The sequence below is a fragment of the Triturus cristatus genome, chromosome 8 (assembly GCF_964204655.1).
Source record: "Triturus cristatus chromosome 8, aTriCri1.1, whole genome shotgun sequence".
In the NCBI taxonomy this organism is placed as follows: Eukaryota; Metazoa; Chordata; class Amphibia; order Caudata; family Salamandridae; genus Triturus; species Triturus cristatus.
In genome coordinates, this window is record NC_140591.1 from 1452744699 (window position 1) to 1452760581 (window position 15883).

The 15883-nt window shown below is 48.5% G+C and overlaps 1 protein-coding gene across 1 annotated transcript in view; it reads left to right on the top strand.

The window, feature by feature from the left end:
• Positions 1 to 15883, top strand: part of INTS4 (integrator complex subunit 4) — a 347032-nt gene that overhangs the window by 236010 nt on the left and 95139 nt on the right. The window contains exon 18 of the mRNA XM_085623249.1: positions 8494 to 8624. Coding sequence (XP_085479375.1) covers positions 8494 to 8624 — 131 coding nt within the window. The remainder of the gene's footprint in view (positions 1 to 8493; positions 8625 to 15883) is intronic.

The following is a 15883-nucleotide window of genomic DNA, read 5'->3' on the forward strand; positions in this document are numbered from 1 at the left end:
TCGAGGATGATTCCCAGGTTGCGTGCGTGGTCGGTGGGTGTCGGGGCTGCCCCCGGTGCCGTCGGCCACCAGGAGTCATCTCAGGCTGAGGGGTTGGAGCCGAGGATGAGGACCTCCGTCTTGTCCGAGTTCAGCATCAGGCGGCTGATATTCATCCAGTCGGCGACGGCCTTCATTCCTTATTGGAGGTTGGCTGTGGAGGTGATGGGGTCCTTGGTGAGGGAGAGGATCAGTTGAGTGTCGTCTGCATAGGAGATTATGTTGAGGTCATGCTGTTAGGCGATGTGTGCGAGCGGGGCCATGTAAATGTTGAACAGTGTCGGGCTGAGGGAGGATCCCTGGGGTACGCGGCAGATGATTTCGGAGGCTTTGGAACGAAATGGGGGGAGGCAGATGATCTGGGTTCTGCCAGAGAGGAAGGAGGTGGTCCATTCCAGAGCCTTGTCTCGGATCCCTGCGGCTTGGAGGCGTGCGCATAGTGTGCGGTGGCAGACGATGTCGAAGGCGGCGGAGAGGTCTAGGAGGATGAGTGCTGCGGTCTCACCGTTGTCCAGCAGTGTCCTGATGTCGTCGGTGGCGGCGATGAGGGCAGTCGCGGTGCTGTGGTTGCTGCGGAACCCTGACTGGGAAGGGTCCAGGATTCTGTTTTCTTCGAGGTAACGGGTTAGCTGTCTGTTGACGATTTTCTCGATGGCCTTGGCTGGAAAGGGGAGCAAAGAGATGGGCCGGAGGTTCTTGAGGTCTCTTGGGTCTGCCTTAGGTTTTTTGAGTAGGGCGTTTATCTCGGCGTGTTTCCAGCTCTCTGGGAAGGTCGCGGTCTCGAGGGAGAGGTTGATGACGTTGCGCAGGTGGGGTGCGATGGAGCTGCTTGCTTTGTTGAAGACGTGGTGCGGGAATGGGTCTGACGGAGAGCCGGAGTGGATTGTGCTCATGGTCTTGATGGTGTCATCGATGCTCATGCTGGCCCAGCCTTGCAGGGGGTCGTGGTCGATGGTGTGCGGAGGGTCTGTTGTGTTGCTGTCTGTTGGGGCTGTCTGAGTGTTGAAGCTGTCGTGGATGTCTGCTATCTTGCGGTGGAAGAAGGTGGCGAGGGAGTTGCACAGGGCTTGCGACGGCGGGATGTCGTTAGTGTTGGAGAGTTCCTTCATGATGTTGAAGAGCTCCTTGCTGTTGTGTTCGTTGTTGTCGAGGCGGTCTTTGAAGGAGGTCCTCTTGGCGATCCTGATGAGGTGGTGGTGGTTGCGGATGGTGTCCTTGTGTGCTGCGTGGCTCTCCGGAGTTTGTTCACTGTGCCATTCCTTCTCTAGTTTCCGGCAGGCTTGCTTGGAGGCAAGGAGTTCTGGAGTGAACCAGCTGGCCCTCTTGCTGGTGTCTCTGTGGGGGGGTTTCTTCAGTGGGGCGAGGGTGTTTGCGCAGTCCTTGATCCAGCGTCTGAGGCTGTGGGCAGCGTCGTCAGCGTTGGAGGGTTTGGTGGGTGGGCTGAGAGCGAGGTTTGCATGTAGTTGGTCTTCGGTGATTTTGCTCCAGCAGCTGCGGGGGATCTGTTGGGTGCGGTGGTGGGTTTCTGGAAGGTGAAGTGGATGCAGCGGGGGTCGGTCCAGAGGAGTTCGATGGTGTGTCTGACGGAGACGTGCGTACTTGAGGAGAAGACGGGGTCGAGCGTGTGGCCGGCAGAGTGGGTGGGCGTTGTGACGAGTTGCTTCAGTCCGAGTTTGGCAAGGTTATCGATCAGGGTTGTGGAGTTGTTGTTGTTGTCAAGGTGAAAGTTCAAGTCTCCTAGGATGATGTAGTCGGTGGAGGTCAGGGCGTGCGTGCTGATGAAGTCGGCGATGGAGTCGCTGAACTGGGGACGGGGTCCGGGTGGTCGGTAGACGAGGGTTCCTCTGAGGGTGGAGTTAGGGTCTGTGTGGATCTGGAAGTGCATGTGTCCGGCGGTGCTGAGCGCGTCGTCTGTGCTAGTCGAGACCCTGATGCTGTTCTTGTGGACGATGGCGATTCCTCCTCCAACTCCTTTGGTGCGGTCTCTGCGGGTGATCTTGTAGCTGTCTGGGATGGCTATGGCGATGTCGGGTGCGGAGGAGTCGTTCAGCCAGGTCTCTTGTCTGGAAGGCGACGTCCGGGGATGTAGTGTTGAGCAGGTCCCAGAGCTCGACAGCGTGTTGCGCGCAGAGCGGGTGTTCAGTGGTATGCATCGGAGGTGGTTGGGGTCTTTCTTGGCGGGTGGTTCGTCGGCTCTGAGGCTGGTGTAGCTGCAGTTCCGGCAGGTGAAGGGACCGTGTGTGCGTTTCGGGCGGCCTTGAAGCAGATGTGGGTCCGTCCGGAGTTGAGAGCGTGCAGAGGGCTGGCGTCGTAGTGGCGGTGGTCGTCATGGCGGGTGCGGGGGGCCAGGGGTTCTGGCGCTGATCGCGGTCCAGGCGCGGACGGGCGCAGACGGGCTTGCCTTAGGCACACCTTTGGCACACCAGCGGCCGGCATATATGGGGAGGTGGGAGGGAGGAGCAACTGGGAGGCAGGGCGGTGAGGGACGATGAAGTGAACAGAAGGCAAAAGGGCACAAAAAACATGGGAAAACGAGTGTCACAGAGGGCAAGAGGGCACAGAAATACAGGAAAAACGAGTGGCACAGAAGGTAAAAAGGGCTTAGAAACACAGGAAAAACGAGTGTCACAGAAGGCAAAAAGGGCAGAGAAACACAGGAAAAACGAGTGGCACAGAAGGCAAAAAGGGCAGAGAAACACAGGAAAAACGAGTGTCACAGAAGGCAAAAAGGGCAGAGAAACACAGGAAAAACGAGTGTCACAGAAGGCAAAAAGAGCAGAGAAATACAGGAAAAACGAGTGGCACAGAAGGCAAAAAGAGCAGAGAAATACAGGAAAAACGAGTGGCACAGAAGGCAAAAAGGGCGGAGAAATACAGGAAAAACGAGTGGCACAGAAGGCAAGAGGGCACAGAAATACAGAAGAAACGAGTGTCACAGAGGCAAAAAGGGCAGAGAAATACAGGAAAAACGAGTGTCATAGAAGGCAAGAGGGCACAGAAATACAGGGGCAGCTGAGAAACAGAAGGCAACAAGCATTGGCATAGCCAATAGGTCTCGCCTTTGGGACCTTATAAGTGTTTAGCCATGCAACAGTTGCATAACTAAATACTTATAAGGTCCCAAAAGCGAGACCTATTGGCTATGGCTAAAGTGAAAGTGATCGCGATCAAACTTCAAAGCGGCTATGCGGCCGCGAAAATGAAAGTAATTGCGGTCAAGTGCGGCGCGCGCGCCCGCGCACATGCACTGTGGCTCTAGGCTGGCCTGGTAGCACTTTTTGGAGCCCTCTCAATAAGTCTCGCCAGACCAGCGCATGCGCTGGGTCAGGCGAGACCTAAAAACGGGCGGAGAGGCACGGGGGCAGCGAAGGGTACAGAAGGAAAAACCGGGCAGAGACACGGGGGCAGCGAGGGGGACAGAAGGAAAAATCGGGCAGAGACACGGGGACAGCGAGGGGAACAGAGGGAGGAAAACGGGCACGGACCACGAACAGGCAGCGGGGGAAGACAGAACAACAGCAGTCACAGATACAACAATGAAATACAGGCAATACAATAAAACAATAGAGCGGAAGATGAACCAAACCTACGGCCTACCACTGGCCACCATGGATGAGGCGCAGGTGGTAGAGGACCTCGAACTTTCTCAGCAGCAGCGGCAGCTGGGGCAGGGATACACAGGCGGTGCTGTGCAGAGGGGGAGCGACCTACCTGGTGGGGTCAAGGTCGCTCTCCTCACCGCGCAGCGGCCGGCATATATGGGGAGGTGGGAGGAGGAGCAGCTGGGAGGCGGGGGCAGCGAATGGCCAGTCGGCAGTCAGGGGGGCGGGGCCGCAGCGGCGGGGGCACTGAGGGACGATGAAGTGAACAGAAGGCAAAAGGGCACAAAAATCGAGGGAAAATGAGTGTCAAAGAGGGCACAGAAATACAGGAAAAATGAGTGGCACAGAAGGCAAATAGGGCAGAGAAATACAGGAAAAACGAGTGGCACAGAAATAAAGAAAAAACGAGTGGCACAGAAGGCAAAAAGGGCAGAGAAATACAGGAAAAACGAGTGGCACAGAAGGCAAAAAGGGCAGAGAAATACAGGAAAAACGAGTGGCACAGAAGGCAAAAAGGGCAGAGAAATACAGGAAAAACGAGTGGCACAGAAGGCAAAAAGGGCAGAGAAATACAGGAAAAAACAGTGTCAAAGAAGTCAAAAAGGGCAGAGAAATACAGGAAAAACAAGTGGCACAGAGGCAAAAAGGGCAGAGAAATACAGGAAAAACGAGTGTCACAGAAGGCAAAAAGGGCAGAGAAATACAGGAAAAACGAATGGCACAGAAGGTAAAAAGGGCAGAGAAATACATGAAAAACGAGTGGCACAGAAGGCAAGAGGGCACAGAAATACAGGGGCAGCTGAGAAACAGAAGGCAAAAAGGGGCGGAGAGGCTAATGTATTTGATTTGTTAAACTAGGCCTTCTTATGAAAGGTTCTCCAGAATGCTAATGTGGGAAAAGCCTTTAGGAGTAGTTAATGCGCTTTATAGATCTAGGTCTCAGTACTCAGAAGAAAAGCAAAGCTGGCCTTGCCGGGATTCCAGTCTGGCGCTGGCACAACACTGAGTTTCTCCGGCAGGTACTCAACCTACTTAGTTAACGTAATAGTTTGTAAAAAGTTGCCAGACAGGAGCCACTTGGACAATGTCCAATTCATATTCTGGGTAATCCAGGGTGCATAAGCATTGTTGCTGAGTCACCGAATAAGCTATTTATAAAAACATGCAACCGCTGTGGGAAGGTGATAATCTACCACAAACTAACATAACCAGTTTTTTGGGCAATGTCATGACTTCACTGTGCATATACTTGCCAGAATGTGTGTTTACATAATGGTTATGTAGAAACGAGTATAGAATGTGATCAACAAACGGACCTTCAGTATCACCCACAAGTCGATTTTCTTTGCCTGTTTTGCTCGACAGAGATCCTATTTGGTCTCCATATTTATTCTTGCTGACTCAGGTGGGATCAAGTTGTTGATCATTCAGCTACTGTTTGCAACAACTACATCTGCAGCGCGGCTTAAAGCAGAACATCACTGTAAAGCCATTGTTGTGCTATAGAATCAAATAATAAGGAGAACACAAAAAAAACGAATACCAACGAGAGAGATAGATATATATATATATATATATATATATATATATATATATATATATATATATATATATATATATATATATATATATATATATATATATGTTGCTAGACCCTCCACAATTTGAAAACTACAACAACAACAAAAAACAGAAGATAAGTGGTTTCCATTTTAGCTGGGGAAATGATCAGGGAATGTGTCCATTGGCAAAAACACATAAATCACATATTTCTTCTCACAGAAGCTGGCCACTAGTTTTAGATAATCTAAATCTCGAAATCCCCAGTCCTAAAAAACAACCACTACTTGTGCTCCACCTCCAGTTGAAATTTTTACCTTATCTGTTGACCATGCTGGAGTTTTCGGACAAACCACATTACGTGCCCGACTGACCATTTTAAACTTTAACCTGGCTTCAAATAGGAGTGAATCCGTAGCTAGAGTACAAGTCAAATAGAACCATACTTCCTAGCTCGGGCAATCAGCCTGGCTGGGGTATGTAGCACTGCCTTTAAAGAGTGAGAGATCTTAGCTGGCCCACCACCACACTGCATTACCTAAATCTGTTCATATCTGGTCCCATGATCAATAGTATCAAAATGCTACAGAGCAATACAGAGGTACTAACAAACAGGCACCTCTCAAGCGTGCAGTGGTATCATAACGCACTCAGAGGATAACAGTTGTTTTGTCACCACTAGCCATAGAAAGTTCTCAGAAAATATTTTCTTAAATTATTTATCACTCACTCTCCAACCAATCATGTATTAGAACCTATAAATTAGGAATTTCTCTTCCAAAAAATATTTCCTACAGATCATGGTCTTTAAGAGTCTCTTTGCAAGTTATAATAAAACCAACATAAGTACAGAGTAAACAATGTGACATCACAATCCAATCCATTTATTAACAATAATTCATTACGGTCTCTTAAAGAATTCCTCGTTCATTTGCTTGCCTTTTCTTCCGCTTAATGCATTGATTCTTTAGCCTCCTTTTGGTAGCATGCTCAGTTTAAAAAACATCCATCATTTTGGTTGCCAGTGTGCCATCTCTTTTACACCCCCCAGTATTTATCTTTGCTGGTGCAGTGCCTCCCACTCCCCTTTCACCCAAACTGGAAACAACGCCACATGTGGATTCAAGAATTCAGCATAGCATCCCAGATGCTTCTGATTACATTTGTGCCATGGCTTTCAAGCACAGAGGTGGAGGCTTCAGGTAAGGGCTAACAGCAAGGCAAACAATGGCAGAAATGGGAGTAACTTAGCAATCATCAAATGGTGCTAAAAGAAGATGCTTTTCGTTTTCAGGACTTCTAGATGCAGCATACTTTTTGTGCTTCTTGTGCGCCTTCCCTCTGAATTGCTGATGCCGGGGAGACCAGTAAGTATGCTTTAAACCCATGTGGCGGTCACTCTAAGGGAACCACGGAGAAGACAGAGAGACACACCTGCCTCAGCCCTCAGCAGCAGCGGCAGCTGGGGCAGGGACACACAGGCGGTGCTGTGCGGAGGGGGAGCGACCTACCTGGTGGGGTCAAAGGACAGGAAGACTTCAAAACAGCCATCTGTTTATGGGGCTTTTCGGGAGGGAGGAAAATAAGTGGGTGAATGGGAGGAGGAGAAGTGATCATCAGCAAAAAGGTTTGAAAGGTGAATGCTCAAAATGAAAACCCGAGATCACAGGTTTAAGGACCAAGTCGAAGGAAGAGGCTTCCAATCGATATGATCAGAGATTGCCTTCAGGAAAGAAAAATTTCTTTGTTTAGTCCCCTCACTCACCAGGGTTTCCCCACGGTGACATGCTTCATCACTGGGGCTATCCCAGTTCTCTACGAACTGGGGCGTGCTGCGACTTAAGGAGAATACGTAGGAGCACTTTGAGTGGAAAACTATGTGTAGTGCACAGTGTGGTGGAGTGGGTTAAAGTGATTAAAAATACCTTGCTAGTGGGCTTAAATACTTTATTATCGCTCCTAGGTTGGTATATCTAAAAGGGGGTGTTACACGGAGAAAACCTAACTATAATGGGTAGGAGTTCAGTGTAAGATCAACATGTTTCGAGCCTACCCCTAGCTCTTCATCAGGACCACACAGGGACCAGCCCTGTGTTTGCCACTCCTATTAAACCTAAATATGGAAATGAATTATTAATTCAAGAAAACGCTGCAACTTATAAAGCATGCGTTGTTTATACATACGATCACTATGTCACGTAGTGTATCTGTAACAGTAAAAATAAATGGTTAGAGGACAGCACCCTCTCTCTAGTAGAGTAGGTGGGTACACAATGTAACCCACTCCACCACACTGTGCACTACACATAGTCTTCCACTCAAAGTGCTCCTACGTATTCTCCGCAAGTCGCAGCACGCCCCAGTTCGTAGAGAACTGGGATAGCCCCAATGAAGAAGCATGTCACCATGGGGAAACCCTGGTGAGTGAGGGGACTCAAGAAATAAATTTTTCTTTCCTGAAGGTGACCTCGGGTTTTCATTTTGAGCATTAAATTAAGGAGGACGGACCTAGTTTAAAACCCTCTACCTCCCTTTCGTTCTGTATATTATTAAAAGGTGAATGGACATCTTAAGCTGGATATGAGAGACATCCAAATATAGTATAGTACTTCCAAATAGGCCAAAGGAGCGATATCGAAAAATCATCAAAGCCGTTTAGGGAAGAAACATAGATGATGTGATAATGCAGGAACACTGAGAATAAACAGCCGAAGAGGGCCAAGTGTGAAAACGTGGTCTAGTGAAAGGTGCAAGCATTGAGACTTGAGTAGAAGGAGAGGCACACGCACTTAGCATTTTGTTGCTGAGACCCTATCAATGAGCTTTCTGGACAGAAGAAGGCCATATACAAAGCCCTAAGAAACAGAATTGTGTCAAGGGAGCAAAAAAGGCCTAACATAGAGCATTGGGGAACAGAAGAAGGCCAAGCCCAGAGCCCCGGTGAAAAGTATATTGTTAAGCACTGAACTTTGATGAAAACAGGAGGGTTAAGCATAGAACCTTGGGTGACATAAAAAGGCGACACCCAAAGCTATAGAGGGAAGAGAAGTGATCAGCAAAGAGCCTCGGGAGCAGAAGATGGCCAATAAGAAAATCTGGTGGAACATAAGAGGGCAAACACTGAGCTTTTGGGACCTGGGGGTAGGGTGGTTCAATTATGGAGTCTTGGTTACCAGAAGCGGTTACAAACATACTCTGGCCTTGATGTAACATGGATCAGAAAGTCTCTCTTGTCTAACGTTCCAGATGTCAGCTTTAATTTTCTTTTAGCAACTTTGTTTTCTGTTTTTAGATTCTGAATGAAACCTATAAAATGGAATTCATGTACAGTGGATTGGAAACTAGGCAAGTGGCAATCATCCACCACATGAGATTGCAAGCAAAAGCCCTACAACTAATAGTGACTGCACGCAGTACTCGTGGGTAAGTGTTAAAGCACATCTTGTGCTACTGTTGCCTCAACAGCTTGATCAGATTTTTTCAGGTGACCATCAGCACTTTGCCTGAGACATTTGAGTTACTCAGCTCTTGTTGGTACCAGGTTTCTTTTCCATTCATTAAGCTTTTTATGTTCTGTGGTTGGATGTCTGCCCTTTCTGTTAATCCTTATTCTTAATAACTACCAATGCCTTCCTCTAAAATACACACCTGTTCCTATTTCTATTTTATGAGCTTAATTGTTAGTGTGGTATGTTTCCCCTCACTTTTAAAGCATTAGCAGTCTTTCTGCTACCTTTTGTTTATTTCTTACCCGCACACCCATGTGCTTTCTTTCTTTCTACGATTTATGAGTGTCAGTTAAGCCATATAGGCCACTAGCCCTTTGTTGGACTTGGCCCTTCTGGCAGGTTCACCCCTGAACTTTTCTGCTTTTATTGGTGACTTGGTGATAGTGGTTTTTGGTTCCTGCGCACTTAGGGTTGCGTAGGTGGTACTTACCTGTTACCAGTTGTTACTGGTTGTATGCTACATGTTCTATTTTAGTGCTACAGTGATTGTATGTGCTATGTTCTAAAGTATTATTCCTATGTTCTAAGTGCTAATTTCCACAAGTGCTAATTCCTGACAGTGGTCCATGCGGCCTTGTCCCCTGTACATATAATCCCTTGTAAACTCTGCCCGTGCCTGTTGGCACATTGTAAAGTGTGTGTTTTTATCTAATGTGTTGTGGTATAATACAAAGGTTATTTTTATATAATACCTTGTGTGGAGTTTCCTTTGTGGTGGGCCTTGGGTGTTGTTGCTGGGTGCGCGCGCAAACGCTTTACACATCGCCTCCGGGATAAGCCTGACTGCTCGTGCCAAGCTACCAAGGCGGTGAGCAGGGGTTATCTTTGGCGTGTAACTTCCTTGCCATGACTAGAGTGGTGGTTTCTGCCTGACTTTGGCGCAAGCCTTAGCCAACCCGAAATCCCATTTCTAACACCCTTCTTAACACAGAGTACAATATTTTGGCTAAGGTGCTTGCAGATAGGCTCTCCTTGCTGACTTCTTCACTAATACATGCAGATCAAAGCGGTTTTGTTCCAACCAGCACCACCTTTCTCAATCTGCCCGATTTTTCGCATACTGAAATATGCCCCAAAGACATGGCTACAGTCTGGGTGCTGGATCTGGAACGAGCGTTTGATTTATTCGAATGGTCCTACTTACTGGAGGTGTTGCCTTGCTACAGATTTGGAGCCAAATTACTCAAATATATTAAGTTATTGTACACACTGCCGCTGTCCTGGGTGAAGACAGGATCTCTTCTATCGGAACCTATGCATATAGGATGGGACACCAGACAGGGGTGTCCTCTATCGCTGCTCTTTTTGCTAATGTGGCACCGCTGGTGGCTCGACTGCGTGCTTGCGGAACTGGATGGGGCATTTCATTAGATGATGGCACGCATTCTGTCTCTTTATATGCGGATGATTTGCTCATTTACCTCCGATATGTCACTGCTGTCCCTGCAGAGGTTGTGGGTATCCTCCGGCAATTTGCCTCCATATCTGGCCTACGCATCAATTGGTTTAAAACATGTTCATTCCCGTTTGATCCGACCTGAACATTATAGTGAACAAAATACAGCTCACCTTGCAGCCCGATGTATTCTTTTATTTGGGGATACAGATCTACCATTCCCCTTCAGACCTTTTTGAAGGTAACTTGGAACATGCAGTCACGTCACTGCGGGCCCAGATGGTCTTCTGGAGGAGGCTTCCTTCATCAGTGACAGGCCGTGTAGCGCTACTTAAGATTTTGGCACTCCCCCGCATCCTAGATTATTTTGCAAACTTGCCCTTACACGTCAATGCCTCCTTTTTCCAATCATTTGATGGAGTGATGCAGGAATTTATCTGGAACAAATCACGTTTCCTTGTCGCACTGGCAAAATTATACCCGCCGACAGAGCGCGGTGGCCTTGCAGTGCCCAATTTTGAACACTATTACTTAGCAGTTCAGCTGTAATGGGTGGCACACTGGCTTGCTGCATTGCAATTATCTGACACTGCCACAGCACTACCAGCCTGGAGCCTAACTGATCTATTGCAACTCTTTCATCCATGTGCCCTATCCCGGTGCCACAACCTTTTCTATTACCACTGTTAACAGCGGTGTTTACGTATCACACACTGCACCATCCCCAAAGCCCTGTCGATACTCTGTACACCACGGGGTAATAGATTAACCACCAGAGCGTAACTTGTGGACTGGGAAGCGGCTGGCATCCAGACAGAGGGTGACCTTTACATAGATGGCACCCTCCTGCCTTACGGCACTCTGATCGAGGAGGACAGTCTGCCTCCAGTACAGTTCCTATTGCATTCTTTGCTCATAGGAGGGGGGACAAAACAAATTAACTGCCCATGCATTTAACTATACAATACCTACAGGTCCTAGGAAGCGGCAAGCACTTAATCATATGGCTAGTGGGTTCATTGCGCATCCATACAGCGCTTCCTCTCACACAGTTGTGATAAGTGGAAGACTGATCTGAGTCATCCCTACACCTATAAGGAATGGGATGTATTACTGAAGAGCCTCATCACACTCTCTTGTAATGCCAGATTTGCCTGATTCAATTGTATATGCGGCATAGCGCCTACCTTTCTCCCAAGAAAAATAATCGCACACGCCACCCGTCCTCGCTGTTAGCTGACAAATGCCAACTTGTTGCATATTCTATGGGCCTGTCCTCACCTTGCACATTATTGGCAATCTGTAATGGACCGATTGTTGCATTGCACAGAAAGTCTTCTCTTGCCCACATGGGCGGTATGCATATTAGGTAGGTACAGCAGAAGCCAGAAATATAAGGTTTGATCCCGATTTATTGATTTGGGCTTGATATTGGCCAAGCGCTTAATTACTTGCTGATGGAAATCCCCCCCATGCTACGACCTGGTTGCACATGTTTACAAATTAGGCACAGGCAGAGAGCACAGCCTTACACAGGGAAGATAAACTGAGTCTTAGAAAACACCCTATTGCTTGCACTGGGATGCGATAATGGCAGACTTACATACTGACATGTCATCTACCTCATGTTTTAATGGCTCAAACATGATGGGGGATTGCTAGAGGGGAGGATTGCTCAGCATCTCTTGTCAATGAGGACAACTCCAATGTATACCCTTCTTAGATCAATCAGTATTAATCGTTAAGTGCCAAGAGGTTCTCGAGGGGGGTGGGTGCAGATCAGGCTGGGTGCTGTGGTTCAGTCGAAGGACCAGGTCTTGAGGTCCTTCCTGAATTGGGTCTGCGACGGGAATAGCCTGAGGTAGAGAGGCAGGGTGTTTCAGGTTTTGGCAGTGAGGTAGGAAAAGGAACTTGCTCTGGTCCTGGTCTTGCGGATCCGAGGGTCCGTGACAAGGCCCAATTGAGCAGAGGTGTCTGGTGGGTATGTGGAATGAGAGACAGTGGTTTAGGTATGCTGGTCCGGCGTCATGGAGGGCTTTGTAGGGGTGTGGGAGGAGCTTGAAAGTGACTCTTTTGTTGACTGGAAGCTTATGGAGTTCTCGCAGGTTTTCGGAGATGTGGCTGCGGCAGGAGATGTTGAGAACCAGTCTGGCTGCAGCATTTTGAATGTTCTGTAATTTCCTGACGAGTTTCTGGTTGACGCCTGTGTGGAGTGCGTTGCTGTAGTCGAGTCTGCTGAAGGTGAGTGCATTGGAGACAGTCTTTCTGGCCTCAGTGGGGATCCTTGTGAAGGTCTTTAGAAGCAGGCAAAGAGTGTGGAAGCATGATAAGGAGACCGTGTTGATCTGGCGGGTCATAGTGATCGAGGAGTACAGTATGATGCTGAGGTTTCATGCGTGGTCTGTGGGTGTGTGTGCGGGGGGTTTCCTAGCGCTGCGGGCCACCAGGAGTTTTCCCAAGCGGAGCTGTTGGGCCCCAGGATGACAACTTCGGTCTTGTTGGAGTTGAGCTTGAGGCAGTTGTATTTCATCCAGGTGGCGACGGCCTTCATCCCATGGTAGAAGTTGTGGGCTTGTTGGTCAGGGAGAGGATCTGCTGGGTGTCGTCTGCGTAGGAGACACCGTTGAGTCTGTGGTTCCTTACTATGGTTACGGGAGGGCCATGTGGACGTTGAAGAGAGTGGGGCTCAGGGAAGAGCCCAGGGGGACTCTGCAGCTGAGCTCTGTGGGTTCTGAGAGGGACAGTGGTAGTTTGACTCGCTGTGTTCTACAGGTGAGAAGGATCAGATCCAGTCCAGGGCTTTGTCACGTATGCCAGCGTCGTGGAGTCTCATGCTTACGGTGCGGTGGGAGACTACGTCAAAGGAGGCCAAGAGGTCCAGGAGGATGAGGGCTGCTGTTTCTCCCTGGCCGAGGAGGGTTCGGATGTCATCGGTGGCGGCGAGGAGGGCAGTCTCGGTGCTGTGGTTGCTTCGAAAGCCGATTGAGAGGTGTCCAGATCATGGTTGGCTTCGATGAACATAGAGTTGGGCATTGATGGCCTTCTTGAGGACCTTGGCTGGGAAGGGGAGCAGGGAGATGGGTCTGAAATTCTTGGTCTATCGGGTCGGCGGACGGTTTCTTCAGCAGGGTGTTCATCTCGGTGTGTTTCCAGTTGGGAAAGGTGGCGGTCTCAATGGAGCAGTTGATGGTACAGCGTAGTTCAGGGGCGATGGAGGTAGCAGCCCGGGGAAGATCTGTTGCGGGCAGGGGTCTGTGGGGACTCCGAAGAGAATGCTCTTCATGGTCTTGAGAGTGTCATCCATGGTGAGCGGGGTCCAGTTGAGCACGATCTGGTAGTGGGTGGCGGCGTTGTCGCTTGTGGTGTTGGCGGGAGTGATAGGTGGGTCTTGGGTGCCGAAGCCGTCGTAAATCTGCTTGGCCGTGTGGTGGAAGTAGGTGCCTAGTTTGTTGCAGAGTTCTTGGAAAGGTGGGACTTTAGTGGTTTCACTTTTGGGTTTGGCGAACTCCTTGACGATGGCGGCGAGTTCTTTGCTGTTGTATTCATTGTAATTGATTCTGTCTTCGAGAGCAGTTTTCTTTGTAATTTTGAGGAGGAGGTGGCGTGCGGTGACGGCAGCTTTGAAGGCTGTGTGGGCTTCCGAGGGTTTTTTGTTCCTCCATCTCTTCTCGAGCAGTCTACAGGTGTGTCTAGACTCGTGGAGGGCGGGAGTGAACCAACCGACTTTCTTGGAGTGTTGCTTGCCGGATGCTTTCTTAAGGGGCGCCAAAGAGTTGGAACAGTTGGAGATCCATTGGTGGAGGTTGCATGCTGAGGTATTGGCATCTGTGGATGTCGGCGGCGTGATTCTGCTGAGGGAGGCGGTGAGATTTTCTTTTGTGACCTTGTTCCAGTTACGGCAGGGGTGTAAACATTGTGGTATACGGTGGGTTTAGTGAAGGCGAAATGAATACAGTAGTGGTCGGTCCAGAGGAGTTTGGAGGTGTGGCTGTAGGTGATGTTTTCACTGGCGGAGAAGATGGGGCCTAGCGTGTGTCCTGCTGCGTGGGTAGGAGAGGTTACTAGCTGCTCGAGTCCGACGTTGGTGAGGTTCTCCAGAAGGGATGCAGTGTTCTGGTCATAGAGGTAGTCCAGGTGAAAGTTGAGGTCGCTGAGTATGATGTAATCGGTGGATGAAGTCGATGATGGCGTCGGTGAAGGGCGGGCAGGGGCCATTCTGAGTTATTCTTAGCTGTTTGAGGCACCAGTGGGGGCCATCATCAGGGGCCTATCCTTACCCACATGCACATTTATGCTATACGCAATAACAGAGAGATGAGACCGACTGCTTGGACAATAACAATGATTAAGATATTTCTTATCAGTAGCCATGCACAAATTGTTTGTTGTAGTTCTGTTGCCGCACAAATTGTTTGTTGTAGTTCTGTTGCCTCGTTGTAAAACAGTTTAGCTCTATTACGAAAATAAGTTCCAAACGTAGCATCTGCCAACTTTCACCAAAGGCAATTTCTGTATATGTATCAGCTCTGTATTATCAAACCCTATAATGTTGCAAAAGTTTGCACAATATGCACACATGATTTGCGATGCCATCAACAATTCATACTGTCATTGATAAAGCTGTATATGTAATGTATATGCTAAACCTTGAAAAGCAATAAAACCAATTTTTTTTTCAAAAACATATTTTATTTACATTTCTAGGCATATATGACCCTCCGGGTCTACATTTTATATTTTAGTAATTAGAAAATACAGGTACGGCACAATTTTCCTTCTGCCGTGTATATTTAAACAAAGCAGTAACAAACGTAACAACTCGGCGTGCTATGCTCACAACATGTCTCCCTAGGGGTTCCCATCCACATCTAGACCTCGTCTGGTGTATGCATGATGGACTAGTGTTGGGTATCTGTATCTCTGCCTGGGCATGTCTTTTGTGTCAGGCGGCAGAGGTGGCAGCAGAATGCCTTGGTAGTCTGCCCAGCGCTGCCATATCTTAGTGTGTTTTCTGGGGCACCCCTGGGCTATGAATATTGGTTATTCCAGGCTCAGGCTCAGGCTGAAGTCCATCCCTTGTTTCCAGACACCTAGTAAGGGTGCCTTTCAGAGTCGGGCTATGTTTCTCTTGGCCAGGGTGAGGCCCAGTAATAGGCCCAGTAATAGGAGATGTCGCTTGTATATATTACCCACCAATTTCGTCTGTAATGTGTAAAAGGGCCAGTTTCAGAGACATGGGGAAATTCCAAGTTAAGACGTTGGATAGGCATGATAAAACCCCTCGACAAAATCTAGTGAGCACTCCATAAGACCATATCGTGTGTAGAAAGGTGCCCTCTACCGTGTTACAGGCAAGTGGGGGAGGGCACCAGGCTGGACCGCTACAGTCTGTCATGTGAAGTATGCACGATGTAGGTATTTGAATTGGATGAAGCAAAGGCGAAATGAGATGGGTGCACTATGAGGAGACTCATGGGCTTCAGTCCATTCATCGTCTTCTATTGGACCGAGCTCTGTGTGCCATGTCTCCCGGAGCACAGTTAATGAGGTATGAGTGTTTGTAAAGAGGGTTTGATATATATATTTTTTTTTAACACACTTTATTTGTGACTGCTGTACATCAGGTACTTACAACATATAACCATGCAAATACAGTCTTTTGGTTTTCTCCCCTCAGGTGTCATTTACCTCCCCAGACATTTGTATCAATCCGATGTCTCCCATCTTGCATTAGAGGGGAGTCCTATATATTGCATTATTACCCAGAAATATTGCGT